This window comes from Anas acuta, chromosome 11 (assembly GCF_963932015.1).
Source record: "Anas acuta chromosome 11, bAnaAcu1.1, whole genome shotgun sequence".
Classification (NCBI taxonomy): domain Eukaryota; kingdom Metazoa; phylum Chordata; class Aves; order Anseriformes; family Anatidae; genus Anas; species Anas acuta.
The window spans coordinates 1,956,277-1,973,013 of NC_088989.1; the positions used below are offsets into that span (position 1 = coordinate 1,956,277).

Here is a 16,737-nt window from a genome sequence, read left to right on the forward strand (position 1 = left end):
CAGCTGTGCATTTGTTATTTTGGATATAGGTAGCAGTTAGTGGTAAATACTATGGCTGCTAGGGATCGGCCAAAATTCAGGCGTGGTTTTTAGCCCTGTACTTGCAAGGTGATCTCCCACTGCAGATAGGTCAGCTATTCCAGCACACACAAGCTCTAGTCTTTTGTCTTTGCAACACTCCAACTACATTGACCAGAACTCCCTGTTTGGTTTTGTACAGCAATTAGTAGAATAATTCATTTATTTTACCTGTATTTTAAATATTTCAAATGACCCAAGATTGAGAAGGAATACCCATGTCCCTGTGCCTATTAGCTATTCCATGTTTCTATCAGCTAAGTGAACTACACCACAGTGCAAAGCCCACAAGACTGAAGAACACCAGTGAAAAAATACCTCTTTTATTCTGGTCAAGATTGATGTCTGTTTGTAAGAAAAAAGTGGAGTTAGAGGAAAAAGCCAAATCTATTAGGTAATTAAATCCATTAAATTAATTCATTTAATAACACCATTATGAAATGTACAAAAGGAGAATCAAAATTCGAGAACCAAAAATTACTAAGAGGCAAATACCCATTATCCTTTCTAGAAATAAGCCAAACATCAAAAACATGGCAGACAGCAGTATTCTCCAAGGCACTGAAAATACCTGCACTTTTGGACTTCAGCCACTGACATAGTCCTTCCAGTTCATTTTTAAAGACATGTCAGTCTAAAAGGCTTCAAAGATGTTTCATTTGCTTAAACTAGGTCCATAAATCAAGTAAGAAATGTATTCCATGTCCCACATCTCTCTGACTACGTTTGTGAAGGAAGGCCTCAGGCAGGAGCACCCTTAGGAGGCAAACAGGCTGAACAGTACTTCTTAAAGAGGAAAGTTTGGGGGCAGCTGTTCTTTGAAAAGACATATTTATGTTCTCCTAATTTTATATTATTTGAACTTTATGATAGATGTACAAGGTGTTCCCTGAACAAGCAAGGCTGGTCCTGACTCAAGGGAGGTACAATTTCAGTCCAACGAGCCATAACATGAAAGAGCATGAGACAAGAAGAGGCTCGCATGAGAAGAAACAAGATGACAAGGTGTAGCAGAAGGAATAGGGAGCGATTGAATCCAAAGGCAAAACAAAGTTGAATGGCAAAGGTCACTCCTGGAGACAGTGGCACATGATCAGGTAAAAGCAGCTGCAGGCAGCCCTGCAGGATCTCAGATGTGAGTGCAAAATCCCACCTGGAGGAGGTAGGTACATCCAGCAGGCAGTCCAACGGGATGTACTCCTCAGGTGGGAGAGTTCCTGGTTATGTGCAAGAGTCTTGACAGGCAGAAAAAGGTAGAGAAACAGAGCTTTTAACTTACAGAGGGAAAACGTAGGATAAGACAAAGACAGAGCGATCAACTGAGATGGTGAAGAAGAATTATTTCATCCTGCTCGACAGAGGGAGAGAATGGGAAACTAAAGAAAACCCATTGGCGTATAAAGGTAAGGGCTAAAATATGATGGTAAGGAAGTGTATTCAAATGTTGTACACTCAGAGATGACAATTAAGGGTATGACAGCAAGGTAACACAGTCCAGAGGGAAGAGTAGAAGGACAGAGCCCTGGGGGACAAGGCTAACCACTCATCTCAATTTCTCATTTTCTTCTGATGAAATTGTGACAAGCTATCACGAAAGCTGATACCGCAGTAGTTGCTGACATTTTGAAAGTCATACGAAGAGCAGATCAACTGCTGGACTGCTCAGACTTGCACAAGTGAAGACAACCCTAATAAAGCTGCTCAGCCCAAACACAGCTGCTGGAGCCCTCTGTGCTCTCGCAGGCAAAGCACACAGTTTGGCACTTTAAGAGTATTTGAGTCAACCTCAAATGCTGCTCTGTTGCTTTTGATGCGACCATCTTCTTGCCTGAATAAGGAGGGCTAGCTCCTAGAGGCAGGCCTCTTGAATAGAAAGCAGTTGGTAAGGTGAGGCTGGAAACTGGTCCCCCAAACACAGGCTGGGTATGCATCCTGCCCCATGGAGGGCAGTGTCAGCAGGAGAAAAGAACGAGCACACTGCTAATACTGAGCAGAGAGAACTCTACACCTGATAGTCGTGCAGCAGTTTTATGTACACTTTCCTGGGGGACTGCAGTCACCCAGGCAGCACACCATGATCCAGAGGGTTTGCATAAGTTCCTTGATGAGGGACTGACACGGCAAATTGCCAGGTGCCCTTTATGGCTGCTTTTGGGAACCAGATGCTTCCTAACCTGCTGCCAGTTGCATTCCATTACAAACCTGGAGTCTGCACTTTGAACAACTGCCTTTGGCATGATGAAGCTGCATCAAGTTTCACCAATTACCATATTCAAACTTGATAGAACAGCCAGGCACCTGACCACTCCACCCACACTCCTCCCAAGAAGTTATTTATGAATAAAAGAATGATGTTATCATTGTGCTGCAATACAAATATTATGGCAATGTCCTGACGCTGCTGTTCTGCTGTGGAAATCTGTCACTTCACGAATGTTCCAAGCTTCTCCTCCACACTTCCCAGATTTTTGTGCAAGATCAGAAGTTACTCAGCTTAATAGAACAAGAACTCTTGGATTGTATTTGTTGTTTTACTTTTTAAAGGAAATTAGAATCCTTTTATAAAAACATGCTGTCTTTGTACCCTCTGTAATGCAACACTCTCTATCCTACCTGGCAGGCTTGCCAGCAAAGTTGTTTTATTTTTATTTTCATTCTTCAAGGTGCTCAGGAGAACTCCTTCCTGCTGTGCAACTGCTTTAACACTGCTAGAGAGCTGGCATGCCCAAAGCAAAATTGTTTGCCCTCCTACACCTGCCCACATCACCTTCAGCTGTACTCAGATAACTGACAGCAAAGAGGGCCTGACCCCTCAGATATAACTGGAATACAAAACATGGTAAAAACCTTCATTGCCTTACATGCACTGTGATTTTCTCACCCTGAACCTAGCAATGCCATGTGGGCCTGTTGGAGAGAGTTTCTACGTGGTCTCAGTGGCAGTACAGAACTGAATTTACTGATGAAGCTGTGACAGCTTCCACAGAAAATGATTGTAATCTGATATACAAATCTTTCAATTTCTACAGCAAAAAAAAAAACACAAACATTTTGGTCACAAAGAATGCATTTGACCCACCACGTGCCTCTTTTTAACTGGTAATAGAACCAAAGTGGAATTAGCATCACTGCATTGACAATACATCTTCACTCTTGTGTCTCTACGTTTTCCTACCTGCAAAGTAGTGCTCTGATCAGAGAACGGGGAACTGAAGAAAGTGGTGACTATACTCATCACTATTTCTGTAACGTACTTCTCCAATATGGAGTCAGCATGCTTTCTGTCGCTGGTGTTGTTACAAGCCTGCAAGGTAATTCATTATTGGATCAGAAACAGTTCAACCAAGGTAGACTAAGACGTGCTACAGACTGGAGTTTTTGATTTTCTATCAGCCTAGTCAGTGCAATTCCCTGTCACAGCAATATTTATGATACTGGTATCTTTGTATTTCTAGCACATGCATAGGCAGAAGCTCAACGCTGTTATTGTTTTAACGAGTTTTAATGTGCTGGCATATAGCATGTTCAAGAGGGAGGGGAAGAAAGAGTACCTTAGAGGAAAGAAACTAGTAGGGTCGGGAGGACTGAGGTGTAATGCTTTCGTATGGGGAAATACTTGGAATCCCAGGCAAAAAGCCACATGGACAAACAAATGCCAAGCTTGGAAAATATTTGTCCTGACCTGCCAAAAAAACATTGACTATTGCTCGGGAAGAAGTTAACTATCACAGCCAGAATAAGCAAGCCAGGTGGCAGAACAGAAAAAGGCATTAGACAAAGGAGTAGGGTGTGGGGCTTTTCTGATTTTTTTTTAAAGGAAAATATTAATGCGTTCCATGGAATATGACTAATGAAATCCACAGGCACAAGGGAAGAGGCAAATATAAATATGAAGCAGCACAGCAGTTAGGGCACTTACTGTCTTGATGCAGCATTGCTATGTCTTATTTTTACTGCTATATACCAGATAGGTTAATTTAAACTTTCTGAATTCAGTTCCCAGATACAGAAATCATTACCCGACAGATGTCAACCAGGAAGTTCTCAAATAGCTTCCACATATGATTACTGGTGTAAATCTCTTTCATTTCTACTTCTGTGTCCACATAGCAATGATTCAAGAAGTTGATGTATGCAATTTTAACCTAAAAGTGGAGAAAAAAATACCATTAAAAAACTTGAATGGTATCATGAATGGATATAATGTCACATTAAAACTGCTATAAGTCATCTGCAGCTCAACTACTTCTTTTTATTTAAGCACTGGTGAAATTTAATGCCATGAATAGAAAGACACCATCCAATAAAAAACACTGGGATTACTGCAGACAAAATGTCAGCATAATATTCATTTCCAGTTCTGCAGAACCATCTGTTCAAGGTTAGCAGCATACTCCATAAACCTCTCTGCCTCTAGAACCCTATAAAAAAAGTGAAGTACAGCATCACATGCCCATTTTAAGGGCAAGGAAACAAGTATGAAAGGATTAACTTAGCTATTTACTGGGGTTGTCTATGGCAAAACCAGGGAAGGAATGTAATTTCCCAACTCCCAGGTACTGCTCACCTGCCCCACCAGCTTTCCCAGGCAAGAGACTCAACATCACATCTCTCTCACCCAAAGTCAGTGCATTTCAAATACATGCAAGGCCAGTGCCTCCAAACAGCCCTCACCTCAGGTATGCAATCCTCGTGGGTTACTACCCTAACAATGTCATCCAGAGGAAGAAGGGAATTGCATTTTATTTCTGTGTAGACATTTTTGCCTTCTGTGCACACAGCGAGCAGTTCGACTAAGTGGATGTGGTACATCAGCGGGCTGTTTTCGTCCATCCGATCTCTTTCTGATCTCATCATCTGCACCAAAGTCTGGAAGGAGGCCCTGTCATTGTAGAACACCAGGACGTCTTCCCCTGCATTCACCAGCTAACAAGAAAGAAAAACACCCCATTAGCAGATCAAAGCCTGGGCATCTCCCCACAGCATCCTCCCCCAGTCTGGGGGCTGACAGTCACAGTGAAAATTCCGATTTGCTGTTCCTTGGAAACTTAAGAAGTGCAGCCACCAAGTCAGCTGGACATTCCTCTTGTGCTCTCCTTCATGGGGCAGATGGCTCAAGTGTGACACTTTCTCTTAAAGAATTTACCACTTCTAAACTGCTGAAGAACTTCAAAGTCAGTCCAACTGACTGCCTAGACAGAAGTTTTGCCAAGAAGCTTGTGACTTTCCATTGTGCTTTTTTATTTCGCGTACATTGCCTCAGCTGACTTTTTCATACAGAGAGCTGTAGCCGGACCATTTTGTTCAGAGCAACGCCTCAGGGGCATGCTGGATGGGAGGGCTGCAGGGCCCAGTAATTCCACCCTGCTGAACAAACATCAATTTTCCAGCGCTAGCAAGTGACATGTGAAGTCACACACTGAAGATTTCTACAAACTTCACATTTTAGATCTGGATGGCCAGATTTCCTGTGTAGCTCAGACCTCCTGTAACTCCACAAAGGAAATGACAGCAAGAAGGCTGACCCCTACTCAGGGGCTGAGCCTCTTAGCATGCAACTGCAGGATCAGAGATACCCTACCACGTAGAGCTTGTGGCAATCAGCTAGATAAAATGCAGAAGGCAACCCCTTCTTCCTCAGCAGCTGCTGGTCCCTGTTCAAGCTAAGTGCTGAGCATCTTCACAAACATAACTCCACGTTGGAAAGCTCACAGAACCACTTCTGAACTGAGCTACAAACTATGGAAGCCCTCTGATCAGTCTAGTAAAACTGACACACACAAGCCAGAGCTTGAGAAATCTGATCCTTGGGCTCCCCCTGCCGAGGAGGCCAATAAAAATGCCAGACACACAGACTGTCAAACTGATCATCTACAATATCCCACTTAAAGGGACTTATTTACCCTTTTATTACCTCTCCTGTCCTGACATCCTGATTTCAGTTACCTACACACCTAAATTGCTGAAGACCCTCAGTCTGTTCCTCCTTCAGCACTTACCAAGACTTACATGTTCAGCTGTTTAAGATACAAAGAAATTCTCATCAAATTATTCTATTATCATGGTAAAATTTTCCTTCTCCATTAGAACATTGAAATTAAACTATTTTTCTTATTGCCAATTTTCCTGTGGAAAGGCAGCTTTCCTTCAAACCAAGCCTGCCTATATACTGCTTTGTAGAAGCCTGGAAAATAACTTGCAAATATCATTAGTAACTAACCACTCTTTATATCTGTAGGTGAAGAGCTCAGAACGCTTTTGGTCACAAGAAGTCTATGCTTTCTGGTAGCTGTATGCTCTTTTTGCATTGTGAGAGCTAACTGTCAGCTTCTTGGCAGTCCCAGAAGCGAGAGGATCAATTTGTCATTTTCACCAAATGGTATGTGAAAACTTCTGTTCAGACCTCGCGAATCTCTGCAGCTCTCACCTCAGCCATTACCATATCTTGGCATTTCTTAATGAATTTTCCTTCCGCCTTGACAATTGTCTGCAGGAACTTTATGTACTGAACGTTTCTGCCATGTGTTTCTATACAGTGGACAAAGTGCTGAACGACGCGTTCATTAATCTCACTGCAAAGCTGGAAGTTGTTCATGAAAATGTGCTGCATTGTCACTGCTTCCAGAATCTAATGAAGGGGATAAAACAAAGAAAGAAATTAGAAAGTAAACAAACCACCAAATCCACAGAGAGGTCAGGATGAAGTCAACACTCCTGCAGGGTTCAGGACTTAACCAAACATTTCTGAGGACCTAATATTTCAACACATTGGCTTGTATCTAAGGCTATTTTTTCAGTCCACTTCAGCCTCTTGAACTTTCTTCACTGAAATGGTCCTTAACAAAATTTCAAGGCTTTAGAAGGAAATAAAATGTGACCCCTTCAACCAGTCTTGCATCAGAACAGGCCCAGAGGCAATCACCAAGGACAATCCATTCTCTTTTCTTGATGGAAAAAAAATTATGGCATGAGGTTGTTCTTACCCCTGGGTTAAGAAACAGGTTTATGTGCTTGTGCAGCAACGCCTGGTTCTGTTGGTTCCCAGCACAAAAGTTCTGCAAAAACTCGTGTGCGAGCTTCATTATCTCCTGCATCCTCGTGTCTTCAGCCTGTGATTGCATGACAAATAAGATGGGGTTAAAAAGAATCTGAAGGTTCACTTTCAGGTGAGCACTAACTAGATGAGTCTCAGCTCCAGCTCTGCAAGAGAACTGTCACGTCTCCCTCACACTCCAAAGAAAAACAAACCTCCACCCAGTTCACAGACATTAGGGATGAGTTTGGCCTGCTTCACAGTTCTAAAGATCATCAAAAATAAAGACCGTAATAGAAATTACAGTAGTTTATTCTCTAAAATTGCATACCCTATGACCAAGCCTGCCAGCAACGTGCTTTAGTCACTTTTACACTTCTGAACATACCAGTGCACTGGCCAAACCACACATCATCACCTTAGGGCTACAGAGGAAAATTGCCATGTTCTGCTGAAATGCATTTCAGCAGTGACAGATAGGTAGTTCATGGCAAAGAAGAGATGGAAAGTTGTTATTGCAACAGTTAAGCCCAATTTATATTTACTGGAATCTGCACACTACTTGCATGCTTCCAAGCACAGTTCAGGAATCAGTGCCTTTCCTCTGACATCAGCGTAGATCACTGATGGTATAAAATGCAGTTTGGAAAAATGACTGTCTGCTTTTATTTTTAAGGAGTTTCATCTATTTCCAAAGGTGAAACACTTTCCATACTGCCTGTTCAATAGCGTGTTCATAAGCATGGGACAGAACGGTGACAAGAGCTATCAAAGGGGCTACTTCTGCTGATATTTTAGCAAAATGTGAAGCAGGATAGTATGAGACTTAGTTTAACATTTCTCAAAGCTACTGCCTACAGTGACTGGTTCTCAGAAACCTGCGGAGTTTGGAACAGATGACAGCAGAGTAAGCTGGAAAAGCTCCCTCACCTGTGCGATGATAAGTACCTGTCAGCAGTGACTCACGGGCAGCCAACGTGACGCACTCGGGGTGTGCTCCATCAGCACGGCGCGGTGCTGTGCCAGCTCCAGCTGCACAGCAGCACGGTCACAGGGGTTCCACACCATGCCACCGACATTACATGGCACTCTGAGAGGGCTAATTATGAACTGCAGACCTTGTCCCGAGAGCCAGTTGGTATTTATTTATTCCTAAGAGGGAGTTTGGGACTCTGTAACTGGGAGACAGGTGTGGTGGTGGGGCGTCTGGTTCACGTCTAACTACTGGACAGACCTGCTGATAAATCCCACAGGGCAGCAGGCTCCCTCATGTCCCTCAGTGCTCCCAGGATGGCTTTCAGACAGCTACCGTGTAGCAATAGTGTCTTGCTTCCACTGACAGCTTAACTTCAAGGCAGCATAACACACCTCCCATAGAAAGCTGAAAGTTCAGCCTTGGTCTTACCCCAAGCTAGAGTGGACAAATATTTCCTCAGAAATTAGTGCAGAACACTACCTTCAAAGACTTTAAACAAACAAAACCTATATAGGTTTTCAATTAATTTTGATAATTTAGAATAGCTTCTTTGAATCCAGTTTAAAAAGGTAGAAGGTTCAGGAAGACGTGACAAGGTGTTAAAAATCCATCAACATAACACGAAGTAAGGCAACAGCTGTACAGAAACCCAACCTTTTCGTAAGGGATCTGCAGCAACTCGAGCACAACGGCGTGCGCGCCCATGTTCCTCAGCAGCCGCTGCTGCTGCTTGCGGCTCTTCCTGACAGAGATGCCCTCCTGCACACACAGCTTGCTCAGGCGAAGCAGGATCTGGAGAAGAGACTTGCTTTAGAACTGGGTTTTATTTCAGAACATGCCAGGCGGCTCTCGGAGAGAGCTAACGTCAGAACACACATCTGCACGAACCACAGCGACTCTAGGCAGCAAAATCAAGTTCTGTGGTCTCAAGATGAGGAGCAAAGACTGGGCTAAAGCCTGCCTGCTCCTGCAACAGCAGCAGAGATGCGGAAGGACCAGGCTGGAGATGAGAGCCCTTGGGAAATGTTGGGGCAGGAGGCGGCTGCGGTGGCTGCCACCCCCTCGCCACCCTCCTGGAGACGCAGCAGCCAGGGCAGTCTTTCATCACCCTGGCACAGGCAAGGGAAGCAGTGAGGCAACAGCTCTATCATCACATCTGGTGGTTTACTGGCCTGGGCACTATCCATTTCAGCTCTAACTAGCGCTGCTCCTGTGGAACTCGGCCGTGTAAAGTGAACCCAACGTCTGGCTCCGCAGCACAGTGCCACAGAAAACCCATTACCTAAGAGGACAGCAGCGCCAATGCACGCTCTTTGTCTGGTATTTCTGAAATTAAATTTCAAGAGCACAGAGCTTTTCGCATGTAAACTACTCGGGACAGAGCAATTTAAATAGCTTCTTGACTTGCTTACTTGCTTTATAGCCTTTAATAAAAATATTGTGTTACCATTGAAACAGCAACAAAATGTCGCGTTTCTCACTAATCCATTCTTAAGGAAAGAATACACATGTTGTGCTTATTATATTCCTGGCTTCTCATTCAAACTGGGATATGTTATTACTCAGCAAATAGTTTCCACAATGGAAGAGTGACTCAGACTTTCCTGGGTGTCTCCCTGCGACTGCAGCTCTCCAGGGCTGAGTTACTCATTTACACTTCCATTTAACTATCAAGAAACAGTTTTACCTCTTTTACTACGCGGTAGTTGTAGCTGCTGGTACTTTCAGGCTTCTGTGACTTGCTGTGACCTTCCTGTGGATAAAAATCATACAATTTATTAGCAGCTTATAGTATGCTCTTCATGAGGACTAAAATTACCGTTCTAGGCTAGTGACTGCTCTCTTCCTGGAAAGGAGCGTCATCCTTCAGTTTGCTGACAGCCTCAGAAAAACACAGTTATCCTGCCATCCCACATTGACCTCTATAACATAAAATAACATGAGGGTGGGATAATTTTAGAGATAGTAACCTCCTGTCCTTTCCTTCGCTTGTCACGTTCCATCTGTAATCCAGTCCCCACCGCAGAAAAATTTATTTTCTCTCCCCCTTTACTATTATTAAACTGTCATCGTACAGATAGCAAGAGATGCCTAACTACACACATGGAAAGTGACAAATAAATTACTTTTATTTACTTCCAGTGATAAATATTCATATCCCAGGGATTATTTCTTGCATTCTCTCATCCCGTGTTTTCTATCTGATTACAGTCACGCTGAGACAGGAGCATTTAATTAGTTCTAGGCCAGATGTGCATGCCAGGGAAGTTTAGTACTATCAGGTGTGATAAAGCACCAGCATTGACCTGGTTCTTAAGCACTGTGCTCTTCTGCCATTTCATAAAAATGAATACTCAAAACTGCCGTGAGAAACCAAGAAATATTCTGGGATTTTTTAAGCCTTTTCTCTAGTGTTGTATTTTGTTTTGATACAGTGCTTTAGCACATTGTGTTCACCTCACCATTCATTAGCTTCACTTGCAGACTTTTTATAAGTAATAATATTCACCATACTAATAGCTACAAGTAAGTTGTAAAAAATACAGCAACCCTGTTATATATACAAATAAGTTAACCGAAGGATATGAAAAAATCAAATGTGTTGGAAGCATGCACCCCAGTGTCCCCACTGCCCACATTCCCTGCTGTGTCTCTGCACAGCAGCTGGTGCCACCAGTGCCCTCCCAGAGGCTGGGCACTGCTGCCCAACACACCGCTGCCTGCTCTCCCTGGGATCTGCACTGCAGCCCCTGCCTACACCTGCCCCAGAGCCCTCTTGCCAGGGCTACACCACTGCTCTGCTGCCCTTCCCAGTTCCCAAACACCGCACCAGCACACACGCTGTGTTGTGATTCACAATGCATCACCCGAACTGTTCGCAGCTGTCCTCTGCTGGGTGACCACCCAAAGAAGTCACAGAGTCTCCCAGTGCTGCAAGGACAACACAAGGGGCACAGCAAAACCCAAACCAACTGCTCTGTCAGGGCCTAAAGATGACACTACCACAGTTTCCACCCAAGGCTAATTGGCATCATCTGGTCCAAGCTTTCCTCTTATTCTTGCCGTATTTTTAACAGCAATACAGCAGCCTCACTATGCAGCATGCAGAAGGGACACTTGCTGTACCCACAGTTCTGGGAGCAGTTACACCTTCAGAAAACATTAAGATACAAATCTTGGAAAGCACAACCCAATTACCTCTTTTTTCTTGTGTTCATTTTCTCCTTGCACTCCATCCATCGCCTCGTCTGGACCCTGGCCTTTGTATACCCAAAGCTCCGATTTTTCCACAATAGACCTCAGTTGGTCCAGATCTTGTTTTATCTGCTTGTAGTTGTCAACATCTTGGCTGGTAACAAGCAGTTGAACCTTATATGAATGCAATCCATTAGTTGCACAAAAGGATTTATTTTTAAACTGCAGTATACACATTCAGATGAGGAATAATGTTCTTAATACACACACATACCTGCTTAAAAGCTTGAAGGACTTCTTGTCTCTGACTGAAGTGCCGGAAGAGCAGCTGAAGCGCCCCAGACACCAGAGGAGGGTAGTCGTGCATTGTTAAATGCAGCAAAACTCTGAGAAATGTTCTGCCACCATGGTCATCCAAGTCCAGTGGGGTATTCTCCTCACTGAAAACAAAACGTAGGAATTAACTGTCATATTGGGCTTAACATCCCAGCAGGTTCCTAAGTCCAGTCTCCTGTGGTGGAAAAGTTTTTTTCTTGTTTTGAAATAACCAAGGAATTTGTCAAATCAAATGCTACCTTAAAATACATAGGCTTGTGTTTTTTTTCTTCACATGCTGCATAATCATAAGGCTTCCAGAAATTCATTACTCATGGCTCACTCAGCATACAGTTTCTTACTTTTTCACAGACAAATTATGACTAATTATTCATCCCTATGTCAGTCTTATGCTATTGCTCAAATAGTTCTTGAGCATTCCTAATACCTTTTCTACCCACAAAATACAACCCTTCCTCAATATCACCGTTGCAAAGCTAATTATGTCAAGCACTTACAGTTTTCTTCTTTGCTCTTTCCTTTGCACTTCTTTCCTGAAGATGATAGACTACCTTATTTTTTCTTTATCAGTTACTCTGAATCTTTCCCAAATTCTGCTTCCAACTCAGTCTGCGCACTTGCACTGAAATTCTGGTTATTAATTCAGTAAACGAATCTCTCTCCCTCCTCATTTAAGAAAGCAGTTATCTCAGGTTTATAGAAACGAACTGCAGCTCTCCAAGCAGCTTAAGGACTGTTAGAACATACACCTTCACAGGGCTTCAACACAGAGCGGGCAGAATATCAGGATAAGCTCAAGTACTTGAAGCCCGTCACTGACTCATCATCCTGTGGTCAAAGGAAGAGCATAAGCAACTCCAGAAAGAAAAGGGGTACTGAAGACACAGCTTGCTAGCTTTATTCTGTCATGCACGTGAAGTCTAATGCTGCATTAAAAAAAAAAAGCATGGCTAAGTAGATACCTGTCTTAGAAGTTCCAATCCTTGCCCACATAAACTTTTCCCTAAGATTTTACAGCAGCACTCAGCTTAGATGCACTAATCCTCCAACTTTGCTTTCATCCTTACAAGTGAAGCACTCCAATGAAGATCTTTTTTGACTGAAGGACCACCTGTGCCTTACTCATGGCTTTTAACTCCCATGGACATTACTTTAAGCTGTACCAAAGGCATTTCAGGAAAATGAAGCCTAAGTAATTGAGTGGGGCAGCTGTTTCCAATCTTTTCCCATTTACCACCTCAATTGCAACTGCAATCCACCTCCTTATGAGCACACTTGGGGCTGCAGCCTGGGAACTGCTGAGCTACACTTCAATTAGCACTACTGAAGTGATACTTTCCTTCCACCAAAGATCCCTTCAGCTTGTTCTTCAATATGTTCAAAGTCCAGGGCTCCTGAGAAAATAAGAACAGGCAAATATGTTACGTCAGAGTTGCACCGGAGATGTTTTTGCAGCCTAAAAACATCCTGAACTGCAAGAAGTGATGTAGGTGTAAGCTTAGGGGTCATCACTAGCTGAAAGGGGCACAAATTACTGAAGCAGTTTGCTAAGATAACAAGACAATAAATTAACCTGCCATCAGCTCACAAATTAAACTGCACAATCACTTCAGCAACATCCAGGGTTATTCTTCTCGTCTATTTTTAGATTTCACCAGCATTCTTCCAGGCCACTGATGGGAAATGTTGTCATTCCGAGGGGCCACTCACAAGACACACCGAGCTTCAGCTCAAAGTTCCAAAGCATTACGTTCAGCAGTGACAACCGTACCTCTGTGGCTCAGTTGATAACAAGGGCTTTATATTTAACAGTGTAAGGTAAATATGATCACGTTGGCAATGACTAATCTTCCAAAATACAAAAAAAAAAAAAAAAAACACAAAAAAAAACACAACAAAAAACAGTAAAATGTGTTTGGCTTTTTTTTCCCCTGGACACTCTCAGCTACATACTGCACAAACATGCATTTCTTCCCTCTCTGCTACCCCAAAACTCCAACCAGCAGCAATGACAAAGGGCAGCTCGGTCTGAATCCCACTGGACTCACTAATTTAAGAAATAGGTAAATGACAAGACCTGCCATTGGGCACAAGGGGCAATGAGATTAAAAGGAAATTTTGAATAAGAACCCACTGATGGTGAGTACAAAATCACAGACTACTGATACCAGGCCACCTTCTGTTTGCAAATGCTGAGATTGAAAGACCCAAGTGAATAATTTCATTCTCTAAAGCTATGTTCAACAACACTGCTCCCCATCATCATCTCAGATCACGCTGGAACAAGCAGAAATTGATGCTCTGGCGTCACCCAAGACCCTGCTCTGACCCCAGACTTGGAGCTCTGAATCTTTCACAACCATTTCCAAATGGAATGGAAAGAGAGCACATGGATTTAACATCTTTGCCAAAAATGTTTGCTCCCCCCTTTCCTCCAAAGTTTAGCTGACAGAAAGAGCTCTTGTGCTCCCCAACCAGCCCTGTTTTGAAGGCCTTGGCACCCTGGGGGGCTGCTGGACAGGCAGTCCAAGGAAAAAAAGTAAACATAACCCCTTTGAAGTGAGATCAAAAGAAATAGTCTGTCCTTTGAAGACTTCACATCTAAAACACATTTTTCTTATCTTTCCCTGTTACATCTAGAGATACAGTCCCCAAATCAAGTGAGAAAAACTGTTTGCTGTCTAATAAGCTGCCCTTTTAATATCCAGCGATTTTTCATGGTGCACGTCTTAACTGCAGGATCCTTTTTCCCATGGAAAGTGGTACAGCAATTAACAGCACTACCTCTACCCAACGCACCGACTCCCCTGCTTTCAGTTAAGAACACTGGTCAGCCACAGAATTACTGGCATACCCTTGTCTGTCAGCACTGAGACAGGGTAACCTCTGATATCTCTCCTTCCCACAGTATGAAATGAAAGTTCTGGTGGGTTGAAGAATCAGCACGGGAAAATGGATATGGGAATCAGATTCACATGACAGTGGTGTTTGTTCCTGGCATTGTTTTGGGGGGGGACAGAAAATGGTACATGACACAACACATGACCACTGCTTCAGTGGGACTGCTTGTCAGTGCTAAAGCTAGAACTTGAATCGATTATTCAATTGGCATCTCTAAGATTAAAGAGCCTTCCTTAACATACACAAAGACATTCTTTGCGAAGTGACTGACCTGGTACGTTTGCTGGCATTTCTTGACTGCTGCTTCCAGTGGGCGATTCGGTCATCTGGGCATTGCTTTCATCAAATTCGTGTTTAAATATACAAAGTAGGCAGGAGATTCTGTAGTCCAATCTCACATTCAAAATAAACTAGTGATACAGAAGTGGTAGAAATGTTGCAGTAACTTGCCTGTTTCCAGCACACGTACACAGCACTGACACAGAACGCAGTGATACCAACACACAAGGTCACCACAGCAAAAACGTAGATTTAACTTGGAGAAGAGGTATGCAGAAGGGTTTTGTTTCTTTTTTTTTAATATCCCCAGAATACAGATTTGTTTTCCTGTAACTTCAATGTGTATACTTACAGGTAAAAGACTCTGACAGAGTTTTGATCCCTTATTACTGTCCAGTGCATGCACCCTCACACTGCCTCCCCCCGCGACGAGGAAATCATTCCTGTCTGCTCTGAACCTGAGCTCCAGAGCCAGGTCACTGCCCCACGCAGAGCCCCACAGCCTGCTGCAGCCCAACAGGGGCACTTCAGGTGTGCTGGGGGTGTCATCGGCACGAGTTAGTACAGCTCAGCCATCTCCTCAGTGCTTTACAATTAAATCTGAACAATTTTGAGGAATGAAGTGCAATGCAGAGAGCACTTGCAGTTCCCTGCAGTTCAGGGGAAAATGCTTAACGCCAGTTTTAATAACCCATGGTAACAGGGGGAACACTGGCACATTAAAATACCCTGCCGCAACATGCCAGGCCATATGAGAGCAGTTCTGAGTTTAACTAAAATTAGCAATGGTGAAAGGAAGTGAATCAAGCCTCCCCTGCATGCTGCATCTGTTGCTGAGCGGAAGGGCACGACCCCAAATCCAGCTACGTGCAAAACCTCCCACAGAGGGCAGAGCACAGGGAAGGTACACCACGGCGTGCCTGCTGCCTTGTGTACTTCGCCCACACGCCTTTTGCAGCATTTTGGCCTACGTGAACTTGCCCGTGAAGTTACTGAACAGAACAGGGACTTGTACAGCAAGGGAGGGAAGATGGATTTCAGCACAGCGATTTTGTGTCACCAACACAAAAAGATCAAGACAGAACTGTGGAAAAGGGGAAAAAAACTTTTGTCTTCATGTTTTGAAGCCTTAGGAGTGAACAAGTGGAAAAAGCCAGGCAAAGATGAAGGAGGCTGCAAGAGGCTGGAGCATGCATAAAAAAACCGCTCAGGCCGATAGCTATGCAGAGAGAAGTATCAAGTGTAACTCCCTTCCTTGGGACATCTAACAGGATGTTCCTGGGGATTTGGAGAAACCACAACAGTAGAGGGACTATGAGCTCTCCACTTCAGCAAATCAGACATTTACAAGTCACTGTTAGACTTGTGTCATGCGCAGAAGTCCACTGCTGACTCATTTCTATCACAGGCTCAGTCATGGCACAATAGTACTGGCACATGTGAGATGAGTGCTGCACGCCTGGAAAAGTTGCCCTTGTAACACTGCACCCATCGAGGAGTGGGACATGCAAGGCAGGAGTGAATTAAGTGGCAGCACAGCCCTATACTAAGACTTAAATGCAGCACGAGATGCTACATTAGTTTGCATTGCTAATACCTGAAGTATTTCTATGATCTTCAGCTTGGTGTCCATTACCAGGATGTCCTCCTTCTCTGGTTCACTCTGCTTGACATTTCCCTCAGGAGCAGCAGCAAGCGGAGTCATGGGCAAGAACCCGCCACCTCTGAGCACCACCTGGGTCATCAGCTCACCGACTCCGTGGATTGATCTCATCACATTGCTCCCTTCAGAGAGGTAGGTAAACAGTAAGGTTATGATGGCAGAATGGGACTGCATTAACAGAGCAAGGACCCTTCACGTCCTACAAAGAGAAATTGTCTCAACATTAAACAAGGCCAGCCGGACACCTGAGTGCCTGGAGCAGACGGAGGGCAGGAG

The 16,737-nt window shown here is 43.8% G+C and overlaps 1 protein-coding gene across 15 annotated transcripts in view; it reads right to left on the bottom strand.

The window, feature by feature from the left end:
* The window catches only part of ITPR1 (inositol 1,4,5-trisphosphate receptor type 1), a 164,103-nt gene that overhangs the window by 82,329 nt on the left and 65,037 nt on the right, over positions 1-16,737 (bottom strand). For 8 of the 15 annotated variants that reach the window (XM_068695039.1, XM_068695046.1, XM_068695038.1 and 5 more), the window contains 12 exons: positions 16,396-16,583; positions 14,791-14,929; positions 12,958-13,012; positions 11,557-11,722; positions 11,286-11,456; positions 9,775-9,840; positions 8,742-8,879; positions 7,062-7,187; positions 6,506-6,706; positions 4,753-5,004; positions 4,098-4,223; positions 3,254-3,382 (listed from right to left, as the gene is read on the bottom strand). In XM_068695039.1, coding sequence (XP_068551140.1) covers positions 3,254-3,382; positions 4,098-4,223; positions 4,753-5,004; positions 6,506-6,706; positions 7,062-7,187; positions 8,742-8,879; positions 9,775-9,840; positions 11,286-11,456; positions 11,557-11,722; positions 12,958-13,012; positions 14,791-14,929; positions 16,396-16,583 — 1,757 coding nt within the window. Of the gene's footprint in view, positions 1-3,253; positions 3,383-4,097; positions 4,224-4,752; positions 5,005-6,505; positions 6,707-7,061; positions 7,188-8,741; positions 8,880-9,774; positions 9,841-11,285; positions 11,457-11,556; positions 11,723-12,953; positions 13,013-14,790; positions 14,930-16,395; positions 16,584-16,737 lie in introns of all 15 variants that reach the window. The other 7 variants (XM_068695032.1, XM_068695042.1, XM_068695041.1 and 4 more) reach the window with 1 other exon arrangement.